Here is a 25,192-nt window from a genome sequence, read left to right on the forward strand (position 1 = left end):
ATTTAACTCCTCCTCCGTCCGTTTTCACTGATGTCCAGCCAGCCACTGTAGGGAGTTGCAGCACGGCCAGGGTGACACCATCAGAGGAGATTAATTCCTGCTCAATGGTGTCACGGACCACCAAAATCTTCTCGCGGACCACTGGTTGGCGACCGCTGCACTATACTATGACTCTTAGTATAAATAAGAAAAAAAGACTTTGTAGAAATGTCACTTTGTATATTTTTTTAGAGGTTTATTAAACTTTCTATCAAATAGTTTTAAATAATTTTGGACAAACTGAAGCTAGAAAAAAATACTAAAATCACACAGTACATCATACAGGTGTAGTCACGTAATACTCTTGTTATAGAAATATATCTTTTTTTTAATATTTATTAAAGGGATATGAAATCCAAAATGTTCCTTTCATGACTTCATGAGCATTCAATTTTAAACAACTTTCTAATTTACTTCTATTATCAATTTTTGTTTGTTCTCTTGTTATCTTTGGTTGAACAGCAGGGATGTATGCTTAGGAGCCGGATGCAGGAAAAGGAGGTACATTTTAGGAGAAAACTATGGACCTCAAGGACATGGAAAGCCAATTCAAATATCCATTTAATATCTGTGCAATATTCTATAAGCCGTCATTTTATTATATCTTTGTATACAGGATGTGTGACTACAAAGCCATTCATTGTCTCAAAGATGGAGGAAGGAGAAGAGCCGTATGTGAGCGTTAACCATCATAGCGACAAGGATCAGATTCTAAGTAAGGATATTGGTGAGTATGGCTTGCAGAACTGAGACATTATCTGTGATAATCTTTGACGTCTTAGAGTTACCCTGATATGGCATCATTCAAATTGGTATAAATTGAGGGGTTTCACACGATTTGTAAGAGTTTATGCCGATAACAAGCGGAAAAAAAATACAAATAAAATAAAGGGAGATTTTGGTTATGCAAATTACAAGAAACTGAAACTTGAGTTTAAGGTATTAGCGTAAATACTTTATTTTTAAATAAAAGTTTATAATTGATTTAGCTGCTTCCCCCTCCCACCAATCCAGTTGACCTTAGGTATCTAATCAGGATAGACAATACATTAGGGGATGCTTGCCTAACTTACAGCACCTAATCCACAGCATCCTAGTACTCCCTAGAGGAAGAGGACACATTTTCATTCTGTCATCGACCACCGTAAAATAATGTCATCTTCCTATGGGGGGGACTAGGATACTGCTAGCAGGCAAAGTGTAATCCACGCGGTATAGCTGCGCCCGGAACCGGAACCAGTTCACACTGTAAATTCGTCCAATGACAGGTAAGCTGGCAGAGTGCCGTAGCTGCAGTCTGATCCGTGACCGCAAATGTGCAATGCAGACAAGGAAGGCGAGGTGGCAGGCACTACTACAAACCAGGCGCAATTTAAAAATTTAAACTTTAATGAAAAATATTAAAATACATGATAAGGCATAATTATTGGAACCTTTAGGAGAATGGATGGATACCATATTGCAGCCCATAGCAAAAAGACAACTTAGCTATTTAAGGGATACAACACACTTGTTAACTACACTTGATACTATCCAATGGCAATCAAACTATAGCTGGATCACTGCAGATATTACATCACTCTATACCAGTATACCTCAAAATTTAGGGATTAGAGCTGTTGAATATTTTTTGGAGAAAGAGACAGATTTGATGGATTGTAAAAGGAGTTATATATGTAAAGTCTTACAATTTTTACTTTCACATAATTATTTTATGTTCAACAATGAGTACTACTTGCAGGTAAGGGGGACCGCCATGGGGGCAAAATTTGCCCCTGCATTTGCAAACATTTATGTAGCATGGTGGGAACTGTCATATTTTTTCTACAAATAACCCTTGGATGGAACAAGTAGTACTTTTTGTTCGTTAAATAGATGATTTATGTTGATAGTTAAAGATGAAAGGAAAAAAGTTCTCCTTGAGGATCTTTTGGTTTATTTGAGCAGTATCCAGATGGGTTTACAATTTACTGGGGAGCAGAACAGACAGCAAATAAACTATCTAGATCTAACTTTGATGATACTTGATAATCAAATAGTTACCAAAACGTATAGAAAGACAATAGCAGGCAACACCATTCTGCACGCAGCATCTCAACATCCTGGACATGTTGTTAAGGCCATACCGAGAGGTCAATTTATAAGGCTCCGTAGAAACACCAAATGTGATTCCACATATGACCAGCAGTCGTTAGAATTGAAAGAGAGGCTTGTCAAGAGGGGATATAATTCTAAGAATTTAGAACAGTGTAGACTCACAGTAAAGGATTATAGGAGCAGACCTAAAAATTCAGAGGATAAACGTAAATTGCATACAAATGACACAATAGTATTTACTACGGAGTATTCTCAACATTATAATACTGTGGTTAAAATTCTTAAAAAACATTCACATATACTTTTAGGGGATGAAGTTCTAAAACCTTTTGTTAAGAACTTTAGGTTTGTCCCTAAAAGCCCGAAAACATTAGGGAGAGTACTTGCCCCAAGCTTAGTACAAGATAATAATAGTTCCAGTTCAGGGGACTGGTTATCAAAGAAAGGTACTTTTAAGTGTGGTAGCAGAGAATGTACAACCTGTCTTCATCTGATTAAAGGTGATCAGTTCTCCTCTAGTGCAGATAATAAACAATATGGCATACATTTTTATGCTAATTGTACAACTAAATTTGCAATATTTGTAAATGTCAATACGTGGGTAAAAACTCACGAGAAGTCAGGACCAGGTTTGGAGAACATGTTAGAGACGTTAAAAACTATTGTAAAGACTCGGCTGTAGCCAATCATTTTAATGGTATACATTTTTCTCATATAGCAGATATGTCTGTTCAAATAATAGACATAGCAATTATTCCACCAAGAGGGGGTAATAAACATAAGATTCTTGATAAAAAAGAAATCTTTTGGATAATTAAATTAAATACTCGTCACCCAAATGGTATGAATAAAGAATGTGACATTAACTACCTAATAGATGATTAGATCACAAGTGAAATAATGAATTTAATATTTAATGTTGATTGAGGATTGGTAACTAAGAAGTTTAAATTGATATTGATCCTAAATGTATATTAATTAATTTTTCCTTATGTACTTTTCTTTAATGGTATGATAGCAAAATATGTGTTAGTATTTCTATATATTTACTTGTGTTTTTAAACAGAGACTGGAGCTTTTTTGTATATAGATCCCATTGTAAATTTGTGTATGTTTTTATCTATAATTGTTGTTTTAACATTATTTGTCAGCACTGGAAGGGTTAATACTTCATCCTTTAAATAGGTCTCACTTCCCTTGCACCTCAGCCTATTATTAAGCGCCACTAGAGGGCGCGAAACGCGTCAGCCCATCACTCTACTTTCCTCCCTTGTCCTGTGTCATGCCTTATCATGTATTTTAATCTTTTTCATTAAAGTTTAAATTTTTAAATTGTGCCTGGTTTGTAGTAGTGCCTGCCACCTCACCTTCCGGGACTAGGATACTGGTGGCTGGATGCTATAAGTAATGGTACTCTCTGAAGCGCATTTTTAGTCCCTTTAAAGGGAGAGTAAACATATTGAGAGTATTATCGAAAATGTTTAGTTACACTTAGTGAAACAACTTTGTAATATACTTTGATTAGGTGGTTCTTAATTTGTGTGATTATGGTCTAGTAAATATTCTTATTTTGTATCCAAACTTAATGGCAATTATAAATGAACAATTTGTTAGTGCTTTGTACTATATATTACGTTTTATAGTTTAAATTATTTTTATTTTTTTAACTACAAAGTGATTGTTTTATTAACATGTTAAATGGCAATCCATAAAATGTGGTAATTACAAGGACAGTAAACTACTTGTAATTACAGCATTTTTCTTCAAATAGGTTAACATACCGGCAGATTCTGATTGTTATTAGAACTGATTAATACTTTGCAATTGTTTCCACTTATCACTTTCCTTATTTGGAGGAGCCAGTGTGAACTTGTGTCTGGAGATGATAGGCATTTCCTACTGCCACTGTGTTCTGCAGAAATGAAAATATAAAGATTAGAATTAGCCTTGCAAATCTTGTCACATGCTCTTTCAGTTTTCAGGACTAGAAAAAGGGCAAATAAATAATGAAAGTATATATGTAATGTTTCTTTTAACATTTAACAATACTTGTGTGAACAACCAAAATATTCCACATGAAAGAGCCTTATGGCAAAGTCCAAAATTCTACAAAAAAACTTTAACAAAATTATTCTCTGAATGACTGGAATACCAGAAGCAAAGTATCCCGATTTAAGCTATGGGAGGGAGGGGGGTTGTGCCATATGAGAAGCTTTATGAAAGTGTATTATTATGGGCTTTACAAATGGAGTGGAATGACATAACATTTGAAAACATTATGGAAAGCCATGTGATGCACTTTAGAGTGGGGCCCTATTTGTGTCTAATAGCTGAATTTATATTTAAGGTGACTCATTTTAATGTTTACTTTTTTTTTCTTATTACATTTTGTACAGAAGATGGACCAACAAGCTTGAATTTGTCTAGTCAATGTTTCAATTCCCATAGAATTAAATGCCTAAAAACTGAAGATCCTTGTATATCTAGTAATGATGATGAAGGAAATAAAATTAGCACAAGTGTTAAATATAAGAATCAAATCCAGTCTGTAAGAACTATGATTAAAGAGTTAAATCCGTGTGTGGATGTACGTCTCAAAGAGCCAAATGATGTGGATGGATACATCAAGAAACATTGTGTGGAAACCTCCAATGAAATGGACAAAAATATTTTAGTGAAGGATGAACATGGTGAAAAAACTTTTATTTTACAGTGTCTCACCAATCAGACCAATAACACGGAGAATCAGTTTACTTGCTCAGAATGTGGGAAGCATTTTTCCCATAGCTCAACACTTCTTGCCCATCAGCGAATTCACGTAGGAGATAAATCATTAACATGTTTTGATTGTGGGAAATGTTTCAGCAATTACTTAGACTGTGTTAAACATCAGAAAATTCACAAGAGAGGAAAAGCATTTGTCTGCATAGAATGTGAAAAAACATTTCCTGCTGGCTCGCAACTTGTTGTACATCAGAGAATTCATACCGGAGAAAAACCATTTGCATGCTCTGAATGTGGAAAACGGTTTATTTTAAAAAGATCTCTCATTAAACATCAAAGAGTTCATACTGGAGTAAAAGGCTTTGCATGCACTGAATGTGGGAAATGTTTTAATCTTAAATCTCATCTTAATATACATCTGAAAATGCACACAGGAGATAAATCTTTTGCTTGTTCTGAATGTGGCAAATATTTTAGCTGTAAATCACGTCTTGTTGTGCATCAGAGGTTTCATACTGGGGAGAAGCCCTTTGCATGCTTGGAATGTGAGAAATGTTTTAACAGCAAAGATCATCTTAATGCTCATCAGAAAATTCATACAGGGTTGAAACCATTTGAGTGTTCTGAATGTGGGAAACGTTTTATCATGAAATCATATCTTGATAAGCATCAAAGAATTCATTCAGGTGAAAAGCCATTTGCATGTACTGAATGTGGGAAAAGGTTTAGCTCAAAACCTTACCTTAATATGCATCTAAAAAATCATACAGAAGATAAGTCATTTGCTTGTTCTGAATGTGATAAATATTTTAGCTGTAAAGCTAGTCTAATTTTGCATCAAAAGATTCATACTGGGGAGAAGCCTTTTGTTTGTTCAGAATGTGGAAGATGTTTTACATGTAAATCATATCTTATTATGCATCAGAGAATTCACACCGGAGAGAAACGTTTTGCATGCTCAAAATGCGAAAAAAGCTTTCACACTAAATCTGGTCTTAATAATCACCAAAAAAAGCATACAGGCGATAAGTCGTTGATATGTAATGAATGTGGTAAATCTTATAGCTGTAAAGGTAGTCTTGTTTTACACCAGAGAATCCATACAGGGGAGAAACCATTTACATGTTTAGAATGTGGTAAAGGCTATAACTTTAAATCTGGACTTGTTTTTCATCAAAGGACACATACTGGGGAGAAACCCTTTGTCTGTTCTGAATGTGGGAGATGTTTTCACAATAAATCTCATCTTAACATGCACCAGAAAAGCCATAAAGAAGATAAACCCTTTGCATGTTCTGATTGTGGGAAATGTTATCGATATAAATGTAGTCTTGTTAGGCATCAAAGAGTTCATACAGGGAATTATCCCTTTTCATGTACAACATGTGGGAAGAACTTTACTACTAATTCACAATTTGTTAATCATCAAAAAATCCATCCAGGAGAAAATTAATTTGTATGTTCTTTACAAAGGGTACATTTTCTCATTGCTACTTTATGATGTCATATTAAACAGAATGTTCAAAGAAGAATACTGAATCTAAAAAATGTTACATAAAATATCAACTATGGCGCATTTCTGTACTTTTTGTACAAACCAGAGATTATTATAAAATAATTTTTTTTGTAGATACATTCTTACAATGATTTATTATATGTGTAGTAACATTTATTTACACTTATAGTAATATCAGAATAAACTAGTTGTAGAATACAACGTAATCCTAGCCTGCATTCATTTTAATTTTACTTAAGGTTATGAGAAGAACCAGTGTGTGCTTCCTGTATTAACCTATATGAGCAGGGTTCATCCTTTAACAGTACATGATATTTCATGTGAATTTAATTTTAAATCTGGTGTTTGAGAATGTGTAATACAAAATTATTTTTAGTTTCATCTAATGTTATTAATCTGTATAACAAATCATGTAAGTGCTTCCTTACATTGAAATAAATGCTAGTCTTTAGATGTCCGTTAGCATGTGCATATTTGTTATTTATCCTGACACTTCAGTATGGGAATTAAGCTCCTTTTATTTATTATTATTTGGACTATGAGTAACTATAGGGGCAAAATATGTTTTAACACCCCATTTAGCTACTAGACCTCATTTATTAGACCGACATGCCAGAAAGATGGTCAATGAAAACATTGTCTATGAAACCCATTTATAGGCATTCATAAGCCCTCTATTGACCACATAGAACAGAATTCTCATTTCTGTATATTTACCAAAGGGCTTCCCTAATCTTTATATTTTTCCATATTTCTCAAGAATTAGCTATTAATTGGCCCCAGACTCAATAAGCAGCATTCAAAGGAAATGAATCATAACTCTTCCCAGGTTGCAAACATCTGTACGTCTCAGGCCAAACTCCCACCTCTGAGTAAACCAGCTTCCTGCTGCCTTGAGAAGGCCACTTCTAATTTGTGCAGACAGCCATTCCATACTTCGGGTCTAATGAGCAATATGAGCTTAAATTCATCACTTGATTCAAAGGCTAATTTTCAACTCCGGATAACACTAGTATGTGGGTGAAGCATTTGAAACCCTCAAAAGGTGCTAATTAAATGCTGGAATATTGCAATACCATAAACACAAGCATTCAAAGGAGACAATAATGAAATTTAACTTAATTATAAGGATATAGATGTTTTTGGCCTTCCATAAACAACACTCTTTTTTTTTTTTTTTTTTAATAATTTTTTATTGAGGTTAAAGTTACAATACAGCACCACTGTGAGAGAAAGAAAAAAAGACACAATATGCAAATTATTAAACACATAGTCATTTCTGTTTCATCACAGAATAAGCCAACAAATCAAGAAAATAAGCATAACCTCACTTTTTCAATTTTAGAACAACATAAGACATAAAAATATTGACATTTGAAAATGAACAAATGTACAGTCTAAATTATTGAGAGCTAAGCAAACATTATTGTCCATCATCAAACTAAATGTTCTATACGTCAGCAAACAATATTATACATAATAATTGTTGGAGTCGCAGCTCCAACAACCTCAAAAACCACAAGACTGTATATAGAATTTTATCCATCTTAAAAAAAGAAAAAGGAGAAGAAAAAAAAAAAAAAAAGCAACAAACAAAACACTCCTCTCTCCCTCAACCCCCCCCCCCCCCGTCCCCGCGGCATCCCCACCCGTTACAACCCACCAAGTCACTCTAACCAGCTATGCGGAAAGACATTTAGTAATGTCAATTCCGCAAAGCTTACTGATGATAGGAAAGGGGAGAGAATCAATTTTTGCATCGAGGTAGGATAAGATAGTATAACTGGTGACCATTTCCATAAAAATTTCTGGATTCTTTTCTCTGAAGCATCATATAAATGATATGATTCAAATACTATTTGGTCTTGCAAAATTTTAAAAATCATAGATAACCCACCACTATTCTTAGCTTTCCAATTTTTCAGTATGCAATATCTAACTGCCAATATAATTGTATTTAGACTGTTTATAGTATTACAATTGATAGTTTCATTCAAAGGACAAAGAAAAATAATATCTATCGCAGATAGAGCTATTGTTACTTTATAAGATTTATTGAACCAAAAAATAATTTTCAACCAGAGTTGTCTAACCTTGGGGCATAACCAAAACATATGAAGTAAATCTGCCCTACCATGTGCACACCGCGGACACCGAATGACACCAGAAGGATAAAACTTGGATAATTTCCACGGTGAAAGATAGAAATTATTAATCATTTTCATATGAGATTCTTTCCAGGATATTGGAACTTTGCATTTGGACATAGACTTAAAACTCTGATCAATTGTCTCATATTCCACTGATAAAGTTGCCGAGCCCCAAGTTTTACATAGATTATCCTTAATGGCCTGGCTCTGTTTGTTGAGCATAATATCATACAATAGAGAAATTGACGCATCACCTGCAATAAATTTTTGAATACATAATTTAATATCCTGCCAGACCGTTTTAAGTGGGACACGCCACCTTTGAGCCATAATGAAATGTCGGATTTGAAAATAAGCAAATAAACCAGACCTAGGAATCCCATATTTACTAAAAATATCTTCTACTGATAATATTTGATAGTTTTCATCCAATATTTGTCTAACAAATTGCAAACCTTTTCCAGCCCAATCCTTAAATATTTTTTGGTATAACCCTGGAAGAAAGCTTGGATTACCTACGATTGGTAGAAAGTCCGAGCAGGAGAAATCCAAATCCAACACTGTACAGAATTTATGCCACGCTTGTACAACATTTTTAATAGAGATAAGGCAACTAATATTCTGCGGTAACTTCTGTATTGAAGAATGTAAAATTGCTTTTAATGAGAACGGGGCAATTAAAAAAGTTTCAATCTCCTCGGATGATACTAAATTGGATCCTGCAAGCCAATCTATCGCTATTTTGACAAGCACAACTAAATTATAAAACTTAAGATTGGGCAATGCTAACCCCGCTATGTCCACCTTTTGCATTAATTTACCTAATGCAATTCGGGGCTTTTTGTTATTCCAGATGAATTTAGAGAATGACGCATTAATTGCTTTCAAATCCTTATTCAGGATAAATAAAGGGAGATTCTGCAATGGGTATAGCAGGCGGGGAAAAACAATAGATTTAATTAAATTAACACGAGCTGTCAAAGACAAAGGAAATGCTACCCATAAATGTAGATCAGAATTAATTTTCCGAAACAGTGGCTCAAAGTTGGCTTTATACCACCGACTGGGGTCTTTATGTAAGACTAACCCTAAGTATTTATTATTTAAATACATTAATTCGCTCTTTTCCAGATTTATCTTGTACCCTGAGAAGGAACTAAACATTTCCAAAATTTGAAGAACCATTGGTATAGAATACTGTATATTGGCCAAAAATACTAAGACATCATCTGCATATAATAGCGTTTTAAGAGACTGTGTACCGACTGGGACTCCAGATAAAACTTCTCTGAAACGGATTGCAAGGGGTTCCAAAGCTATGTTAAACAGTAGCGGGGACAGGGGGCACCCCTGTCTAGTCCCTCTTTGCAAAGTTATTTTAGGGGATATCATCCCATTAACCAAGATAAAAGATATAGGGTTATGATATAATCTACTGATAAATTGTACAAATTCCCCCTTAAATCCAAATTGGTCTAATGCTCGACATAAATATTCCCAGACAATTGAGTCAAACGCTTTAACAGCATCTAGCGAGAGAATAGCAACATCCTGCCATAAAGGTTCCTGCTTATCCTTATCTATATTCCAAGCATAATCTAAAATATTAACCAGTTTACGAATATTTTTAGCTGTATTCCTGCCTACCATAAACCCAGTTTGATCTGGATGAATAATTTTGTGTAAACAGGAAGATATTCTGGATGCAATAATAGACATTAATATTTTATAATCTATATTTAAGACTGAAATTGGCCTATATGAGGCAGGATCTTCCGCATTCTTGTCCTTTTTAAGGATAAGCGAGATGTTTGCAGCGCAAAAATAGCTTGAAATAGGACTCTGTGAACAGAAATAAAGATTAAAAAGTTTTTCTAATATCGAAAGTGTATCACCGTTTAAACATCTATAAAATTCTGCAGGAAATCCATCCGGCCCTGCTGCTTTATTCAACTTTAGATTATCTATTGCTTTTTTAATTTCCTCCATGGAAATTGGGGCATTGATCAAAATTAAATCATCACCAGATATTTTAGGTACTTTTATCATATTCCAAAACATATCTTGCTTCCTGTTATCTATTTCAATTCTCTTGTAGAGTTGTTGATAATAGGTATAAAAAGCTTCAACAATTCCCGTAGTTTCAGTAAGTCTACCTTTATCTGTCTGAATAGCTATAATAAGATTCTTTTTTTTCCTTGCTTTTGTCAATTTGGCCAGGTATTTTGCAGAGCAACCATGCACCCCTCTAAAATAAAGATTAATCTTTGTTTCCTCCTCTACCAGTTTTTGTTTAAAAAACAGATCTCTTTCTTTTCTATGATCTCTATATTTTCCCCAGTTGGCTACTGTCGGGTTCGAAAGATATCTTCTATATGAATTCTTAACTTGATTTGTAATTTGATTTTCTCGTGCTCTGTTCTTTTTCTTTCCTATACTCACATAGGACTGAATCTCCCCCCGTAGAACCGCTTTAAATGCTTCCCACAAAATTTCCGGTTTGCAGCGGTAATTTAAATTTTCATTATAGTACCGCTGCCACGAAGTTTTTATAAAATTAACAAATTTCAAATTACTATATAAATGACGAGGAAAAATAAATCTTGGTACTTTACCCTTTTCTTTATTCCCTGAAGGAAATATCAAAGAGACAATAGCATGGTCTGAGACACAAAAGTCCCCCATTTTACTTTCTAGATCCTGCAGTGCTAATGTTTCCGAGATTAAAAAGAGATCAATTCTAGAGAAGGTGCAATATGTTTTGGATTCACATGAGAACGCGACTAGATCAGGGTTTTTGTACCGCCACACATCCACTAATTTCAACTTTGAGCAAAATTGTCTTAAATATTTAGCATTCTTATTATAACGAGTATTGTTTTTTTTCGAAAATCTATCTAGCTCTGGGCACAGAGTTGCATTAAAATCCCCTCCTAGTATCAAATTCTCAGATACCAACGGGAATAGTTTTAATTTTATTCCTTCCCAGAAAGCGGTCGAAAACTCATTTGGAGCATATATATTACAGATAATCAATTTTATATTTTTCAATTGTATCTGGAGAAGAATAAACCTAGCTGCTGGGTCTATTTCCACCTTGATTAATTTATAATCTAATTCTTTATGAAAAAGAATAGCGACCCCGCACTTTCTATATACCCCTGATGTGGAAACAACCTGACCCACCCATTTTATTTTTAATTTTGCTGCTTCTTGTTCATTGAGATGTGTCTCCTGTAGGAGAACCACGTCAGGTTTATAGCTAGCTAGTGTTTTAATGACCAGTTTCCGCTTGATGGGGGAGGTAATCCCTCCCACATTCCAAGAGAGAATTTTGAAACCTTCACTCATCTAATAAGTGCACATATATTACGACCCCGGGGGAGGGCAGGGAGGGACGCCCGCCGGGGGTGAAAAGAGGGACGGGCACAAGAGAGAGAGGGGAAAAAAAAATAAAAAATAATATATATAAAAACACATAAAAATGCAAAACTAACAACTTCATTATTTCTGTTTAGCATAAAGTACCTAAATAGTAGCCACCTCATCCATGTACGTCTTCTACTGATTACCCAGACTCTAAGTATTTTTTTACTTCCTCTACCTTATCAAAGACATACCTAGCACCTTTATCATCTACAATTATACGGGCCGGGTACACCATATGGGCTTTTATCCCCTTATTTATCAGTTGTGTACAATATGGGGCCATTAATTTTCTCTTTGAAGAGGTTTCAAAGGAAAAGTCCTGAAATAATAAAATCCTACTTTTTCCAAAGATAGGAGGATAATTTTTTTTAAATAGCTTCAATATTTCGATCTTATCTTGGAATTTTAATAGTTTGAAAACACAAATTCGATTTTTTGAAACCCCATCCCGGGAAGAATTCTTTGGGCCCACCCTATGAGCTCTTTCTATTGCTAATGGTAATGCCTGTGGTGACATCCTTAATACTTGTGGTAATGTGACTGCAGTAAATTTCATTAGGTCCTCAAACTCTGGAATTTCTGGCAAACCTACTATCCTGATATTGTTACGCCTGGAGCGGTCCTCAAGATCCTCCAGGCGTATCTGCATATTTTTAATTTTAGTTTCTTGTTTCTGAATTAGGTCTTGATGTATATGAGTTACATCTTCTACATCAGAGATTCTGGTCTCTGCCTCTGTTAATCTGGCCGCAAATTGTCTAACTTCAGAGGATAGCGTGACTAATTCGGATGAAATGGTCCCTAGTTCCTTCTTTATCCCTTCAAATTGTGGGGAGAATATCTCTGTCAACTGTGAAATGAGCATTTGTGGATCAAACGGCATTTTATTAACTTCTATTACACTATCAACACTGGTATCCATCATTTTACTTTTTTTATCCTTTGTTTTTACAGGCATTTTGGGTGAATTAGATTTCACCTGAGTGATACATTTTTCCATTTAAGGATAGTGCAAAAACAAAAAATAAATAAATCAAGTGTACATTATCAAGTGAAAAATCAAATAGCAAAAAGCAAAAAAAATAAAAAAATAAAAATAAATGAGTAAATAAATCGTGAACAGCCAGTAAGTCTGTGTGTGACCCCCCCCTTTTTTTTTTCCCCCCCTTTTTTTTTTTTTTTATATATAATTCAAATTGTGTTACTTCTAATAGTGTTTCCAGTGAATACGTGCCTGTACTAATTCAATTACTTCAACCAGTTATGTTAGATACAGTATTGCCCTTAAGCTCCTCTTTAAGCTTATTGTATCAAGACACAAGAAATCATACGCTTTTGTTATGGGAACAACTTAATCCCTATGAAATACTTATTAGTTGAATTAGCTTCAACTAATTTGTAGAATATTTGAGATCTTAATCCCTAGACAGTGCCTTTCAGATTTATATATCTTAACATACATATAACCACATTTAGTATAATAGGGCAGCCAAAATACTAATCAATTGGCAGTAACTTAAGTAGCTTCCATTAATACAGTAAATTTAAGCATAACTTGTTTTTTTTGGAAAGAAGACAAGATAAGTAATGCTACAGAGTTTAAAGAGACCAAATACCTCCCCAAGCTGTATTTTGGCCCGGCAATTACCCTACAATATTTTGTTGCCTTATATGATATTCACACATGTCCCGAATAGGGTCATTAACCCTTGCTTCTAATAGCCAGAGTTCAGGGACTTAATTTTCCGTGGTAGCTTACTCTTTTTCCATGGCAATATATGCCTGATATCCAAAAAGTTACCTTCAGAAAAAATATCAAAGTAAGCCCTCACAGTTTGTCACTTTATATATCAATTATCCAGAGCGGCAGTGCCAGCATTTAGATATAATGGCACGGCGGCCTTTCCTCCGTTCCCTGATTGTAGCAATGTCACCATCAAGCCAGCCGAAATAAGTAAGAAGAAAGAAAAACTTACAAATGCTGGCAGCTTCTTTGGATTCTTATAAGCCAAATTTTAACAAAGAACTTATACGGCTGCTCTCCTCTGCACTCACGATGGGTCCTCTGTAACTTTGTGATACTTTTGCCTGCGTAGAGAGCGTGGCGTCGGCGTCTTCACACACCTCAATCCTCTATTGGCTCCTCAAGAGGGCTCGACCTCGAGACGGCTTCCTGATTGGTCGCCTTCTCTGCTGCCCTCCCGATAGCACCCGGCAAACATCCAAGAGGGTCGAGGGGTATCCGTCACACAGTGCCCTAGGAGGTAGACCTACCCCACAACGGGCACACTTGCTTTGCCTTGATTATCTCACCAGGCCACTCCGGACAGCCTGCGTGACTCCGTCAGCTACACCATTGCCAACTGGGTCTTTGCCTTTCCATAAGGTGAGTACATATCAGCCTTAGACCATAGATACTTATGCGCTGTGTCCTTACTTTTCTCAGCGCTATGAAGTTGCGGCTCAGACTAAGAGCCGATCAAAAGTCACTTGGGGGTTTCCTGCCGGGGCCAAGATGAATTTGCCCCTCTCCCTAGGGTGCCTCTCACACCAGCAGCGGGAGAAAACTGGCCACGGGAAGATGATACCTGTGCAGTCCACACTTGGGAACAGCACGCCAAACTCAGCGTGCTCTGCTGTACAGCTCCTCCTACCGGAACACACCCCCAACAACACTCTGATGCATGAGCCATGAATGTGGCTGAAAAGTGAGTGTACAAGAGGCTTATATCTACCAAGTACTGATAGAATTTGACGTCAAGACAGTAATCAAATATGTGTGTTCACCATCCCATATTAACGGGACAGGATAGTCAAAATAGGAGCTGCAGATGCACCAGCAGGTTAAATTGACACTATTATATTTAATGAGATGGTGCTCTGACAAAATGCAGACAGACATTTGGCAGTCAGCATTCTGTCAGATGGACATTTGGCCGACGGACAGAATGCTGAAGCATGTTCCGATTTCGTCCGAGGGCAGATACGCTCCACAGTGCTCTGTTCTACTCAGAGCCTCGGGCACCGCAACTGCCTCTGGGAACCTTACCATGGGTCCCAGCCCGCACGTCTTGTAATTCTCTGTCTGGGAAATTATCTATCTATCAAATTTATCTATCAAATCTATCAAATTTATCTATTGCATCTATTTATCTATCTAATCTATGTATCTATCAAATCTATCTATCTCGTGGCCGGAACGCTTATCTGACAGCCACTTGTGTGTCGGACAAATGTCCGTCAGCTAAAAGTCTGGCCACGAATGAGATTAACCCTATAAGCTCTATACATAACTATGAACTATGTGCAGAGTTAAGCTCATCGAGCAGTAAGATTGTAAATTGGAGTTTCTAAATTATTGCTCAGACAGCTTGTGCATACAATTAAACTATTGGCAGCAGTTCTAAGGGGGCAGGGGGACGGCACATTTTTCTTTACACTTCACTGTATTAACAAAAACTAGAAAAATATGATGATTAGGAAAAAAAGCAGCAGTGTAAACTGCACAAACAGAGATGTTGACTGCTCTTAGGTACTGTAGCAAAATATCAAGCTCTGTGGGGAGTGGGAATTCTCAAAAAAAATCCAGAAAACTGGCAACATACAGTGAATTATTATAAAAGCACAAGGTACAGAGAGCAACGTTTTCGGTATTACTCCCGTAATCATGCATCTTACACACTGTTCAAAAGCATCAATTTATACATCAGCACCACTAGGTGGCGCTAAATACATACACAATACATTAACTCTTTACAGACATCCCAAGTCTCCCGGAAGCTCTGGGAGTCTCCCGCATTGAAATAGCGTCTCCCTTACCCCTGCAAATCAATTAGACTATCCTGGAAAGTTCAACCTAAATTCTCCCTATTAGTAATGCCCTGCTTATATACGGCAACTAACCAATACAATTAGGTAGTTTATTATACAATTCTTCAGCTAGTAACAGAGTGTGCATAATGTTTTTTTTTTATTTATATATAACTGTTTTTATTGATTTTGAAAATACATCATACAGCATTAATCAACAAAACAAACAGTAAATTAACAAATGAAATAACAGAGGTTGACAATAGTGTTCATCTTTGCCACATCATGTAACATAGATACAGAAATGTTATAGATATAGACACCACAATTTTGCATAGATGAAATTTATAAACGTATACATCAATCCATCATGCTATCCCTAGGACAGTAGTTAGTTAGGGGGGTATAGGGTCGGGGGATTTCTTACATTTGTCCATTATATAAGAATCCCAAAGGACTTTAATTTCTAAATATACATCTTTGCATTTAGTTTTCATGTAGTGGTACTCTTCCAAATTTAAGACATTTTGACATTGGTCAATCCACTGTGCCAGGGAGGGGGTTGTGGGCGTTTTCCAATTCTTGGCAATCAATGTTTTTGCGCTATTAATTAGGATATATAGGAGCTTAGATTGAAAAGTGGTGAGTTTTTTAGGAGTGAGATTAAATAGCCATAAAAGGGGATCATCAGTCATTTTGGGGCCTAGAATGGAAGTAGCTTCCTTTATTACTTCTGACCAGAAGGAGGTGATAGCTGGGCATTGCCACCATATGTGTGACATTGTTCCCGTCTGGGAATGACATCTCCAGCATAGATTACTAATTGTACTAAATAATTTGTGACATCTGGCTGGGGTAAGATACCATCTGTGCATTAATTTAATGTTCATTTCGAGCATTCTGCTGGAGATGGAGGTCTTGGTAATGTTGGAAAATATCCTTTAAGTTTCTAACGGGGAGATTTCTATTCCAAGTTCATGTTCCCATCTGTCTATATAGTAAGGAGATTGGCCACCGGCTTGATTTTGCAAGAGGGCATACATATGTGATAAAGCGTGATTTATTGGAGTATGTTTACTACATAGTGATTCAAATTGGGTGAGTGGTCTCATTATGTTTCTCCTATCTGGGTGATTGTTTATGTATGAATGGCACTGATATAGTTTGAACCAGTCTTGTAAAAAGGTAAGCCCTTTTTCTTTTAGCTCTTCGACAGAGAACCATCTTTGTTCGTTGCCTAATTGGTATGCCATTAGGGACCTATGATTTTTTTTGACTGCGTGTCCTATATGTTCTATCCCGGGGGTGAAGTCTTGGTTATCGGTAAGAGGGATCAAGGAGGAGGGTTTACTAGAGAGGAGAGGGTATTCTTTTAGTATCTTTTCCCACATATTATAAGTTTCTTGTATGATTACATTATTCAGTGGGGAAATTAGTTTATTGGTTTTTGGTCCCCAGCATAAGGCACCTAGGTGTGTGTGTCCCGTTAAGTCGTGTTCCAGGTGGACCCAGGCCTTTTGGTTATAATTGGAGAACCAGTCCAGTATCTTCTGTAGGAAGATAGACTGTCTGTATCTAATTAAGTTAGGGACTCCTAGACCTCCTTGGCTAAAGGTTAGACTCATAATGTGCCTATTAATTCTTGCCGGCTTTTTATTCCATATATAGTCTAAAATTTGTTTTTGTAGGGTGTTAAGGAATGAGGGAGGAAGGGGGATTGGTAGTGTTTGTAGGAGATATAGAATTTTTGGTAGAATATTCATTTTAAAGGCATTTATTCTCCCTAACCACGAAATATTACGAGAGCGCCACGAGGATATGTCAGCTATCAGGGTTTTTTGTAATGTTTTAAAATTGGTCTCAAAAATGTCATTTAAGGAAGGTGTTAGAAAAATACCCCAGTATTTCAATTTTTTTGTTTGCCACTTAAAGGGGCATATTCGTTTAATCAGTTGTGTTTCCTCAACTGAGAGTGAGACGTTAAGAATTTCCGACTTGGATTCATTAATTAGAAAATTGGAGACTAAACTGAATTCAGCAAAGGCGTCCAGGAGTGGAGGAATGGAGGTGGATGGGTTTGTAAGAAAAAATAAAATGTCATCCGCATATAACATTATCTTATGAGTAGTGTTTTTTATCTGTATTCCCTTAATATCTTGTTGGGCGCGTATCCGTATGGCAAATGCTTCTACCAGGCAAGCAAAAAGTAAAGGGGAGAGGGGGCACCCTTGTCTGGTACTGTTTGAGATAGTAAACAGGTGGGAGAGGGTTCCGTTCACTTTGACCCTGGCGCCTGGGTTGATATATAGGGCAAATATTTTAGAGATTACTGATTCGCTAAGTCCAAATCTAAACAGTACCGACTTGAGGAAGTGCCAACAGACGCGGTTGAAAGCTTTCTTTGCGTCCGTTGACACTATGTCCAGGGAGCTTTGGTTAGATGATGCCTGATTGATAATATGGAGGGCCCTGATCGTATTATCCCTGGCTTCTCTGGTGGATATGAATCCCACTTGGTCATTTACTATATCTGGGAGAATTTGGTTCAAACGGAGAGCTAAAAGTTTCGCGTAGATTTTCATATCAGAGTTCAGTAAGGATATTGGCCTATAGTTTTCTACCCTGTCGGGACTTTTTCCGGGTTTTGGGATGACTGTTATGTGGGCCTCGAGTGCTTGTTTGGGGAATGGGTTGTTCTCTGAGATGGAGTTAAAGATTGGTAATAGGTGTGGAATCAGATGTTCTTTAAATTTTTTGTAGTAATAATTAGTGAAACCGTCCGGTCCCGGGGCCTTACCGGACGGAAGGTCTTTAATGACCCCCTCTAGCTCCTCGCAGGTAAAGGGTTTATCAAGGGAGTCAGATTGGTCTTTAGAGATTTGGGGAAACTTAAGTTTGTCTAAGTAGTTATCTATTTTCTGCTGTTTAATCTGAGAAAGGTCACATCTTGCCAAAGTGTCTGAGGGTGTCAAGTTATATAACGTTTCATAATATATTCTGAAGGCTTCGGCTATTTGTTCGGTTGTGGAATATTTTTTTTTATCTTTGCCCCTGATCTCTAGCACAAAGGATTTATATGTTTTACGTTTCAGTTTACGTGCAAATAAGCGACTACATTTGTTATCCCCGTCATAATATGTTTGTTGTAGTTTAAGCGCTTGGGATTTGTATTCATATGTTAGGAAGGTTTTAATTTTGTTTCTTTGAATTTCTAGGTTCTCTTTTCTGGAGGGGTTATTACGGTCTCTTAGGAGGTTTCCTTCTAAGTTCTTAATCTCATCCAATATTTTCTTTAAATTCGTATTATTCGTTTTGGTTTGGTGAGCTTTGATACTCATAAATTCACCCCTAAGTACTCCCTTATGAGCCTCCCACAAGGTTCTGTCATCTTGCACCATGCCCTTATTTTTAGCAAAATATTCAGTAAGGGTTTTTTCCACTTTTGTATAGTAGATTGGGTCGTCTAACACACTCTCATCCATTTTCCATTAGAAGGGAACTAATGGGGCAGTAGGCCAGGACAGGGTGCATGTAATCATTGAATGATCAGACCAGACCCTGGGGAGAATGGCGATCGTTTTGACTATTGAGAGGCTGGTTACGTCCATCATGAAGTAATCAATTCGTGAGTGAGATTGTTGAGGGGGGGAGTAGTAGGTATAAGATCTATTTTCTGGGTGTATTATTCTCCATACGTCCTGCAGGACTGTGTTTCGTAGGTATGTTTTGACATTCTGTATAGTATTATGGGGAATGTAGGACGATCCTGTAGAGGTGTCCATAGCTGGGTTAAGTGTCATGTGAAAATCCCCACCGACTATAAGTGATCCCTTACCCTCCTCCAAGAGTATATTAGTAAATCTCTTGAAAAATTTCCCTTGACCGGATTTGGGTGCGTAGACACTCGCTACAGTAACTTGACTGCTATATAAGGTCCCTATGAGGATTATATCCTGTCCCTCTGGGTCTTTGATTTTTTTGTGGAGCTTAAAGGGTATGTTTCTCTTGAAGAGAATTCCAACGCCATTTTTCTTCACTTTATGAGATGCGTAATAAGAATCTCCAAATTTATAATGATAAGTTTTTGGTTCCCTCCCGGAGGTAAAGTGGGTCTACTGGAGAAATATAATATTGCCCCCTTGATGCCTAAAGTCCCTAAGTGCTAAATTACGTTTATTTGGGCTATTGAGACCTTTAGCATTAATTGTTAAAAGGGTTAGTTTGGGTCTATATTGGGAGGACATTAGTAGTTAATATGAAGATAAGATAGGGAAAAAGGCTCCAGGATTCATCGTGATGGAGTGGGATTAGGTATCGGCCCATGTTAGTTGGAGATAAGTTGATTGGTGGTGTACAACTTTGAGTGGTTAGCAATAGTCTTAGTGTCTGTATTGTCAACAGTTTAAACAACATAACATAAAAAGAACAGTACAAACAAACAAATACAAAACAATAGAACATAGTGACCTGAACAGGTCAAATAGCCGATAGGAAAAGGTCTCCTAAACGGCGGGAGGGGTGTTGGACAGATCCAGATCCCCCCCCCCACTGTGTAAATAATTCTATTAGTTCAAAGGAGTGATATAGCCGCACCACCAACTGTATTTAAAACATTATTGCTTTATTGTGCCAATTAAAACAGACAACGTTTCGGACCCATGTCCTTATTCATGTCTCAGACATGAATAAGGACATGGGTCCGAAACGTTGTCTGTTTTAATTGGCACAATAAAGCAATAATGTTTTAAATACAGTTGGTGGTGCGGCTATATCACTCCTTTGAACTGTATACTTTGGATCATGGTGCAGGTCTAATAGCTAGCACACCTGCAAACAGTTTGTTGCATACCCACAGGTGGGGATTACCTTGGTGCTTGTGCATTCTTCTGATTCTAAATAATTCTATTAATTAATACTGAGAATGGGATAATTGTTCAAAAATCTTGACAGAAAGTGGTTAAGCCACCGTGAGTACTACATAACTAACATAACTACGTGGCTAGAAGAGCTAAAACGTTGTCCTACTGGAGAACTGGAGTCAGAGAGTTGGACATTGAACAGGTCTGAGAGGTGACCCTAGTTCCAACTATTATGAATTTTCTCTGCCATCCGGTAATTGGATGGTGTGTCGCCTCGCTATTGAGGGACCTAAAGTGCCTTGCGGCAAAAGTATCTGGCAGGTGTATAAAGTGCAATACAAAACCCAGAGGACTATGTGTCAAGGGGTATTAACTATGTATGCTCCTGAGAGGCAGTTGTAGGGTAGTTAACTGCAATTGTAAAAATAATTGTTTCGATGTGAAAAGTGAGAGACCTAACGTTGGTCTAAGCCCGGAGGCCTTATGTAAAGGATTACTATATCTATCAGAGGGTGACCTGTCAAAACTTGAAACATGTGGTATGTGGAGATGGAGCTATACCTTTTTAAATCCATACAATAAATACATTACTTGGTAAGTACAATATAAACAGATGGAGTGAGTGTGTGATGTACCATGATTTAGCCATGATGGCCAACTCCTGGGTAAAAGTTTCAGTGATCACCCGTAGGCCTTGATAAAATACACAGATCAAAACACACAATGAACAGGTGTGGGGAGTGACCCTAGTTTCAACTATTATGAAGTAACTCTGCCAACTGGTGTCTGGATGGTGTATCCCCTTGCTACTGAGGGGCCTAAGGTGCCGTGCTGTGAAAATATCTAATGGGTGTAGAAAGTGAAATACGAAACTCAAGACTATGGGTTAAAGGTTATTAACTATACGTGCTCTTGAGAGGCAATGGTAGTGTAATTAGTTGTAATTGTAGAAGTAATTGTTTCGGTGTAGTAAGTGAAAGGTCTAATGTTGGTCTAAGCCCGAAGGTCTTGTGCTAAAGATCACTACGCCTGTCATAGGTAGTCCTTTCACTAGTTGAAATGTATGGTATGTAAAGACAGAAATACAACCTTTTAAATCCACACAATAAATACATTACATGGTAAATGCAATTTAGACATATGAAAAGGATGTTTGGTGTACAAAAATTTAGCCTTTATGGCTACCTCCTGGGTAAAAGTTGCAGTGAGCACCCGTTGGCCAAGACAAAGTACACAGATTAACACAAAAAGCAAACAGTTAATATCTCACCACTTCTCCAGATGGAGAAGATCAAGTGTTACCATCTTCCAGGGACCGTTGAGGTGAAGAAGGGGTTCTGTCCTTGCTATTTCTAATAGGAACTTTGTGCCAGAGTTCTCTACCTTTCTGTTGATCTTCAGGGTGGGGCCTGGAGTGGCCAATTGTAGGTTCCTCACGATGGTCAGCCACCGAGATGCCTAGGCCGTTTGAAAAAGAGTCTAAGTCTTGTTGCCCTTTGTATATATGGGTGTGACCATCTTTAGATACGATTAAGCTGAAGGGAAAGCCCCACCTGTACTTAATATGTTTCTCTTGCAGAGCTCTGGTGAGGAACCACAAGTCTCTTCTTTTTTGTATTGTCGTAGGACAGAGATCCATGTACACTTGGAGAGTGTGGTCCAGGTATTGGATATTAGACATTTAACGGACCTTGTTCCATAATTCTTCTTTGTCTCTGTACTTTAGAAAGCGTAGGATAACATCTCGGGGTGGCGAATTAGGTCTCGCTGCTCTGAGTGCCCTGTGGGCTCTTTCTATCTCCATAGGTTGTGCTTGTGGATCGGCTTTAATGAACTGGAATAGGCCTTGCAGGTATTCCTGTAGATCTGATGACTGCACGGTCTCAGGGATCCCCCTGATCCGGAGATTATTGCGCCGGCTCCTATTTTCGAGATCCTCAACTTTATCTTGAAGGGATTCAATTTTGGAGTCTTGCATGGCTGCTCCTGTGTTAATATTATTTATCATACTTGATATAGTATTTTGCGTGTCCTCGACATCTTCCACTCTCTGACCAATTTCACTAATTTCTTTGCGTAGGGATGACAGTTCCTTTTTGATGAGAACTTTTAGAGAGTCAAAGTCCGCTTTATTTGGTAAATTTGCGATGTCCGCTTTCAGTTGTTCAGCGTAATCTATGGTTAGAGCTATTTTAGCAGGGTTAGAGTCTGCAACAGGTTGCACTCTGGGTTCGGTGGCTTCCTCTTGCGAGCTATCTTGGGGCTGGAAAAATGCAGTGACTGACACCGGATTGGCAAGTTGGTTTTTCAAGGCCTTGTCCGTTTTGGTTGATTTTTTTGCCGCCATATTGTAAAGTCCAGCTAGCAATTTGGGTGCGTTGTAGTTATGTCAAGTGTGTAAAATGACCCCAGATTATTAAAGTCCCAGTTTATAGTCACCACTCTGTCTGAAAGCTTATATTTGGAAAAGGGGTATCTCCATGCATACAGATGTTGTCCACGTAATAGCTCTGTTTGTTCAGCTTCTATAATGCGGTTTATGTTGATGTATATAAATTGACCGCAAATGAAGTAACAAAAGATTTAGCTGTGTATGGCCTCATTTAAAGCACTTTTGTGATGCATTTGCCTGCCGCCTTTGAGATTGTATATTACAGGCTACTATTGGTCTTGCTATATTCCTGAATGTTCTAATGAGACAAAGGCAGAGTTATTACTTCTGGCTATATCAGGTGCACAGCTGCAGCCGCGTGGGTTCCCACAATGTGTGTTCTCTATCAGTTGAAGTCAAGTTATTGCGTAATTGAAAGGCCTAGTTATATGCAGCTGCATGGAGGTTAAGATCGTAGTGTATAGATTTTCAACTCAGGTTGCATATTGTGTACGCTTTGCAATGTCACTCGTATGTGGGAGTAATTGGCCCTGTATGTTCATCCTTGTACTTACTCAGCGCCTGCCACGTGGCATCCGACATGGCGTTCTTGAATCTGCAGGGTTGCTGCCTGAGGATATTCTTTGAGCCTTATTGGAGCAGGATTCTATTATTAGGCTCAGTGGGGGTATGTGGATGGGGATGTCTCCGGGAAGGTGCCCGCTAACGGCGGGTTGCGTGTATGACACTCAGGCTTTATTTGTGCCCGGCACGGGATGAATTAAGCTGGACGCCGTCCACTTCAAAAGTTATCCGGTGGTTCAGCACATGATATGCTCATCTTTTGGGTATGAATCCCAGTCATAAGAGACACTTAGGGGGGTAAACCAGGCCGTCTCAACACGGAGCACTTACACTACGCGGCCATCTTCTTTCCCGGCCACTCCATAACGGTTTGTTTTATGTGATGACATCACACAAAAACCGTTATGCACACTCTGTTACTAACCAGTCACTGGTTTGTTTTGGTCTGGGAGATGGCCTATTGGTCCTTTCCGTTCAGCAGTTTTGTGATTGGCTGAATAACTACAGTCTATCCTCTTGTCCTGTGACGTCACCGCATTCGGGCTCCATTTCAGGAAAGCTCTGGCTGCTTTGTTTGTTTTGTTCTGTGTTCCAGCCAGTGTAAATGCCAGTAACCCGGTAGATAACACAGAGGATTGAAGGCCGATAAGACATACAGGAGAGTAGAGCTGTCCTCCCTGTTATATATTTTAGATTACAATATTAATTATGACTATCTCCGCAGTAACCTCCAATGTGTTATATGTATACATAAGGTTACAGATATAATTAAAACTATCTCAGCGGTAACCTCCAATATATTTGTATTATTTTTTTTTTTGTAGTTCTAATTAGGTGATATCTTTTTAAACACTGCAAATTATATTTGTGGAGTAAAGAGGATTCAGTTTGGAAAAATATATACAGATTTATTAAACATTAAACAAGATACTAACAAGCAATATACCATTTAATTATACACAAAGCAAACTCGCTGATACACTATGAAATTAAATATGCTACCACACTTCGTTTTTATCCTATGGGTACAAATCTAACAGTGATATCTATAACAAGGTAAAATAAACCAGCTGAACCAATTATGCAATATGTGTTACTAACAACGGTTTTTTAATACAATCTTTGCCAAATATTACCATTCAAATTATACCCGGATACTTAGCAATTTATAGCAATTAATCAGATTCTGAAGGTATGGCTGTAACCAGTAAACAATAAAAAAAATAAACTTTTATGATGCCTCAACAAGTCTTAGAGAATACAATACCACTAAAATTAAATATATTTAATTATAATGCCCTGGGCTTTCTTTATAATATGCTGAATTAAATGAAAACTATCTATAACAAAATTTCTTGTATTGTTAGGGGAATTAAATTCCTTGGCAATATAAACCAGACTATGGGGGTAAGTACATGTAGAAATGGGGCCTATAATCATCTAATACAAATCTTAATAAGGACCTTAAATGCAACAACTGCTTAAATATAAGAAAATACTTTTTATACTTCCCCAAATGTTTGCTCCTCCAAGTCCTGGGTTATCACTAGTCAAGCTGTGTGTTTCCCCTGTATCTGGTCCCACAAAATCTCTCAATCCACAGGAAAAATAG

General features: G+C 37.3%; 1 protein-coding gene across 1 annotated transcript in view; it reads left to right on the forward strand.

Moving 5' to 3' along the window:
- The window catches only part of LOC128635636 (oocyte zinc finger protein XlCOF6), a 29,965-nt gene extending 23,132 nt beyond the window's left edge, over window positions 1–6,833 (forward strand). The window contains exons 3-4 of the mRNA XM_053688716.1: window positions 656–766; window positions 4,533–6,833. Coding sequence (XP_053544691.1) covers window positions 656–766; window positions 4,533–6,313 — 1,892 coding nt within the window. The 3' untranslated portion in view covers window positions 6,314–6,833. The remainder of the gene's footprint in view (window positions 1–655; window positions 767–4,532) is intronic.
- The last annotated feature ends 18,359 nt before the right edge of the window (window positions 6,834–25,192 follow it).

Source organism: Bombina bombina, chromosome 7, assembly GCF_027579735.1.
Source record: "Bombina bombina isolate aBomBom1 chromosome 7, aBomBom1.pri, whole genome shotgun sequence".
Classification (NCBI taxonomy): domain Eukaryota; kingdom Metazoa; phylum Chordata; class Amphibia; order Anura; family Bombinatoridae; genus Bombina; species Bombina bombina.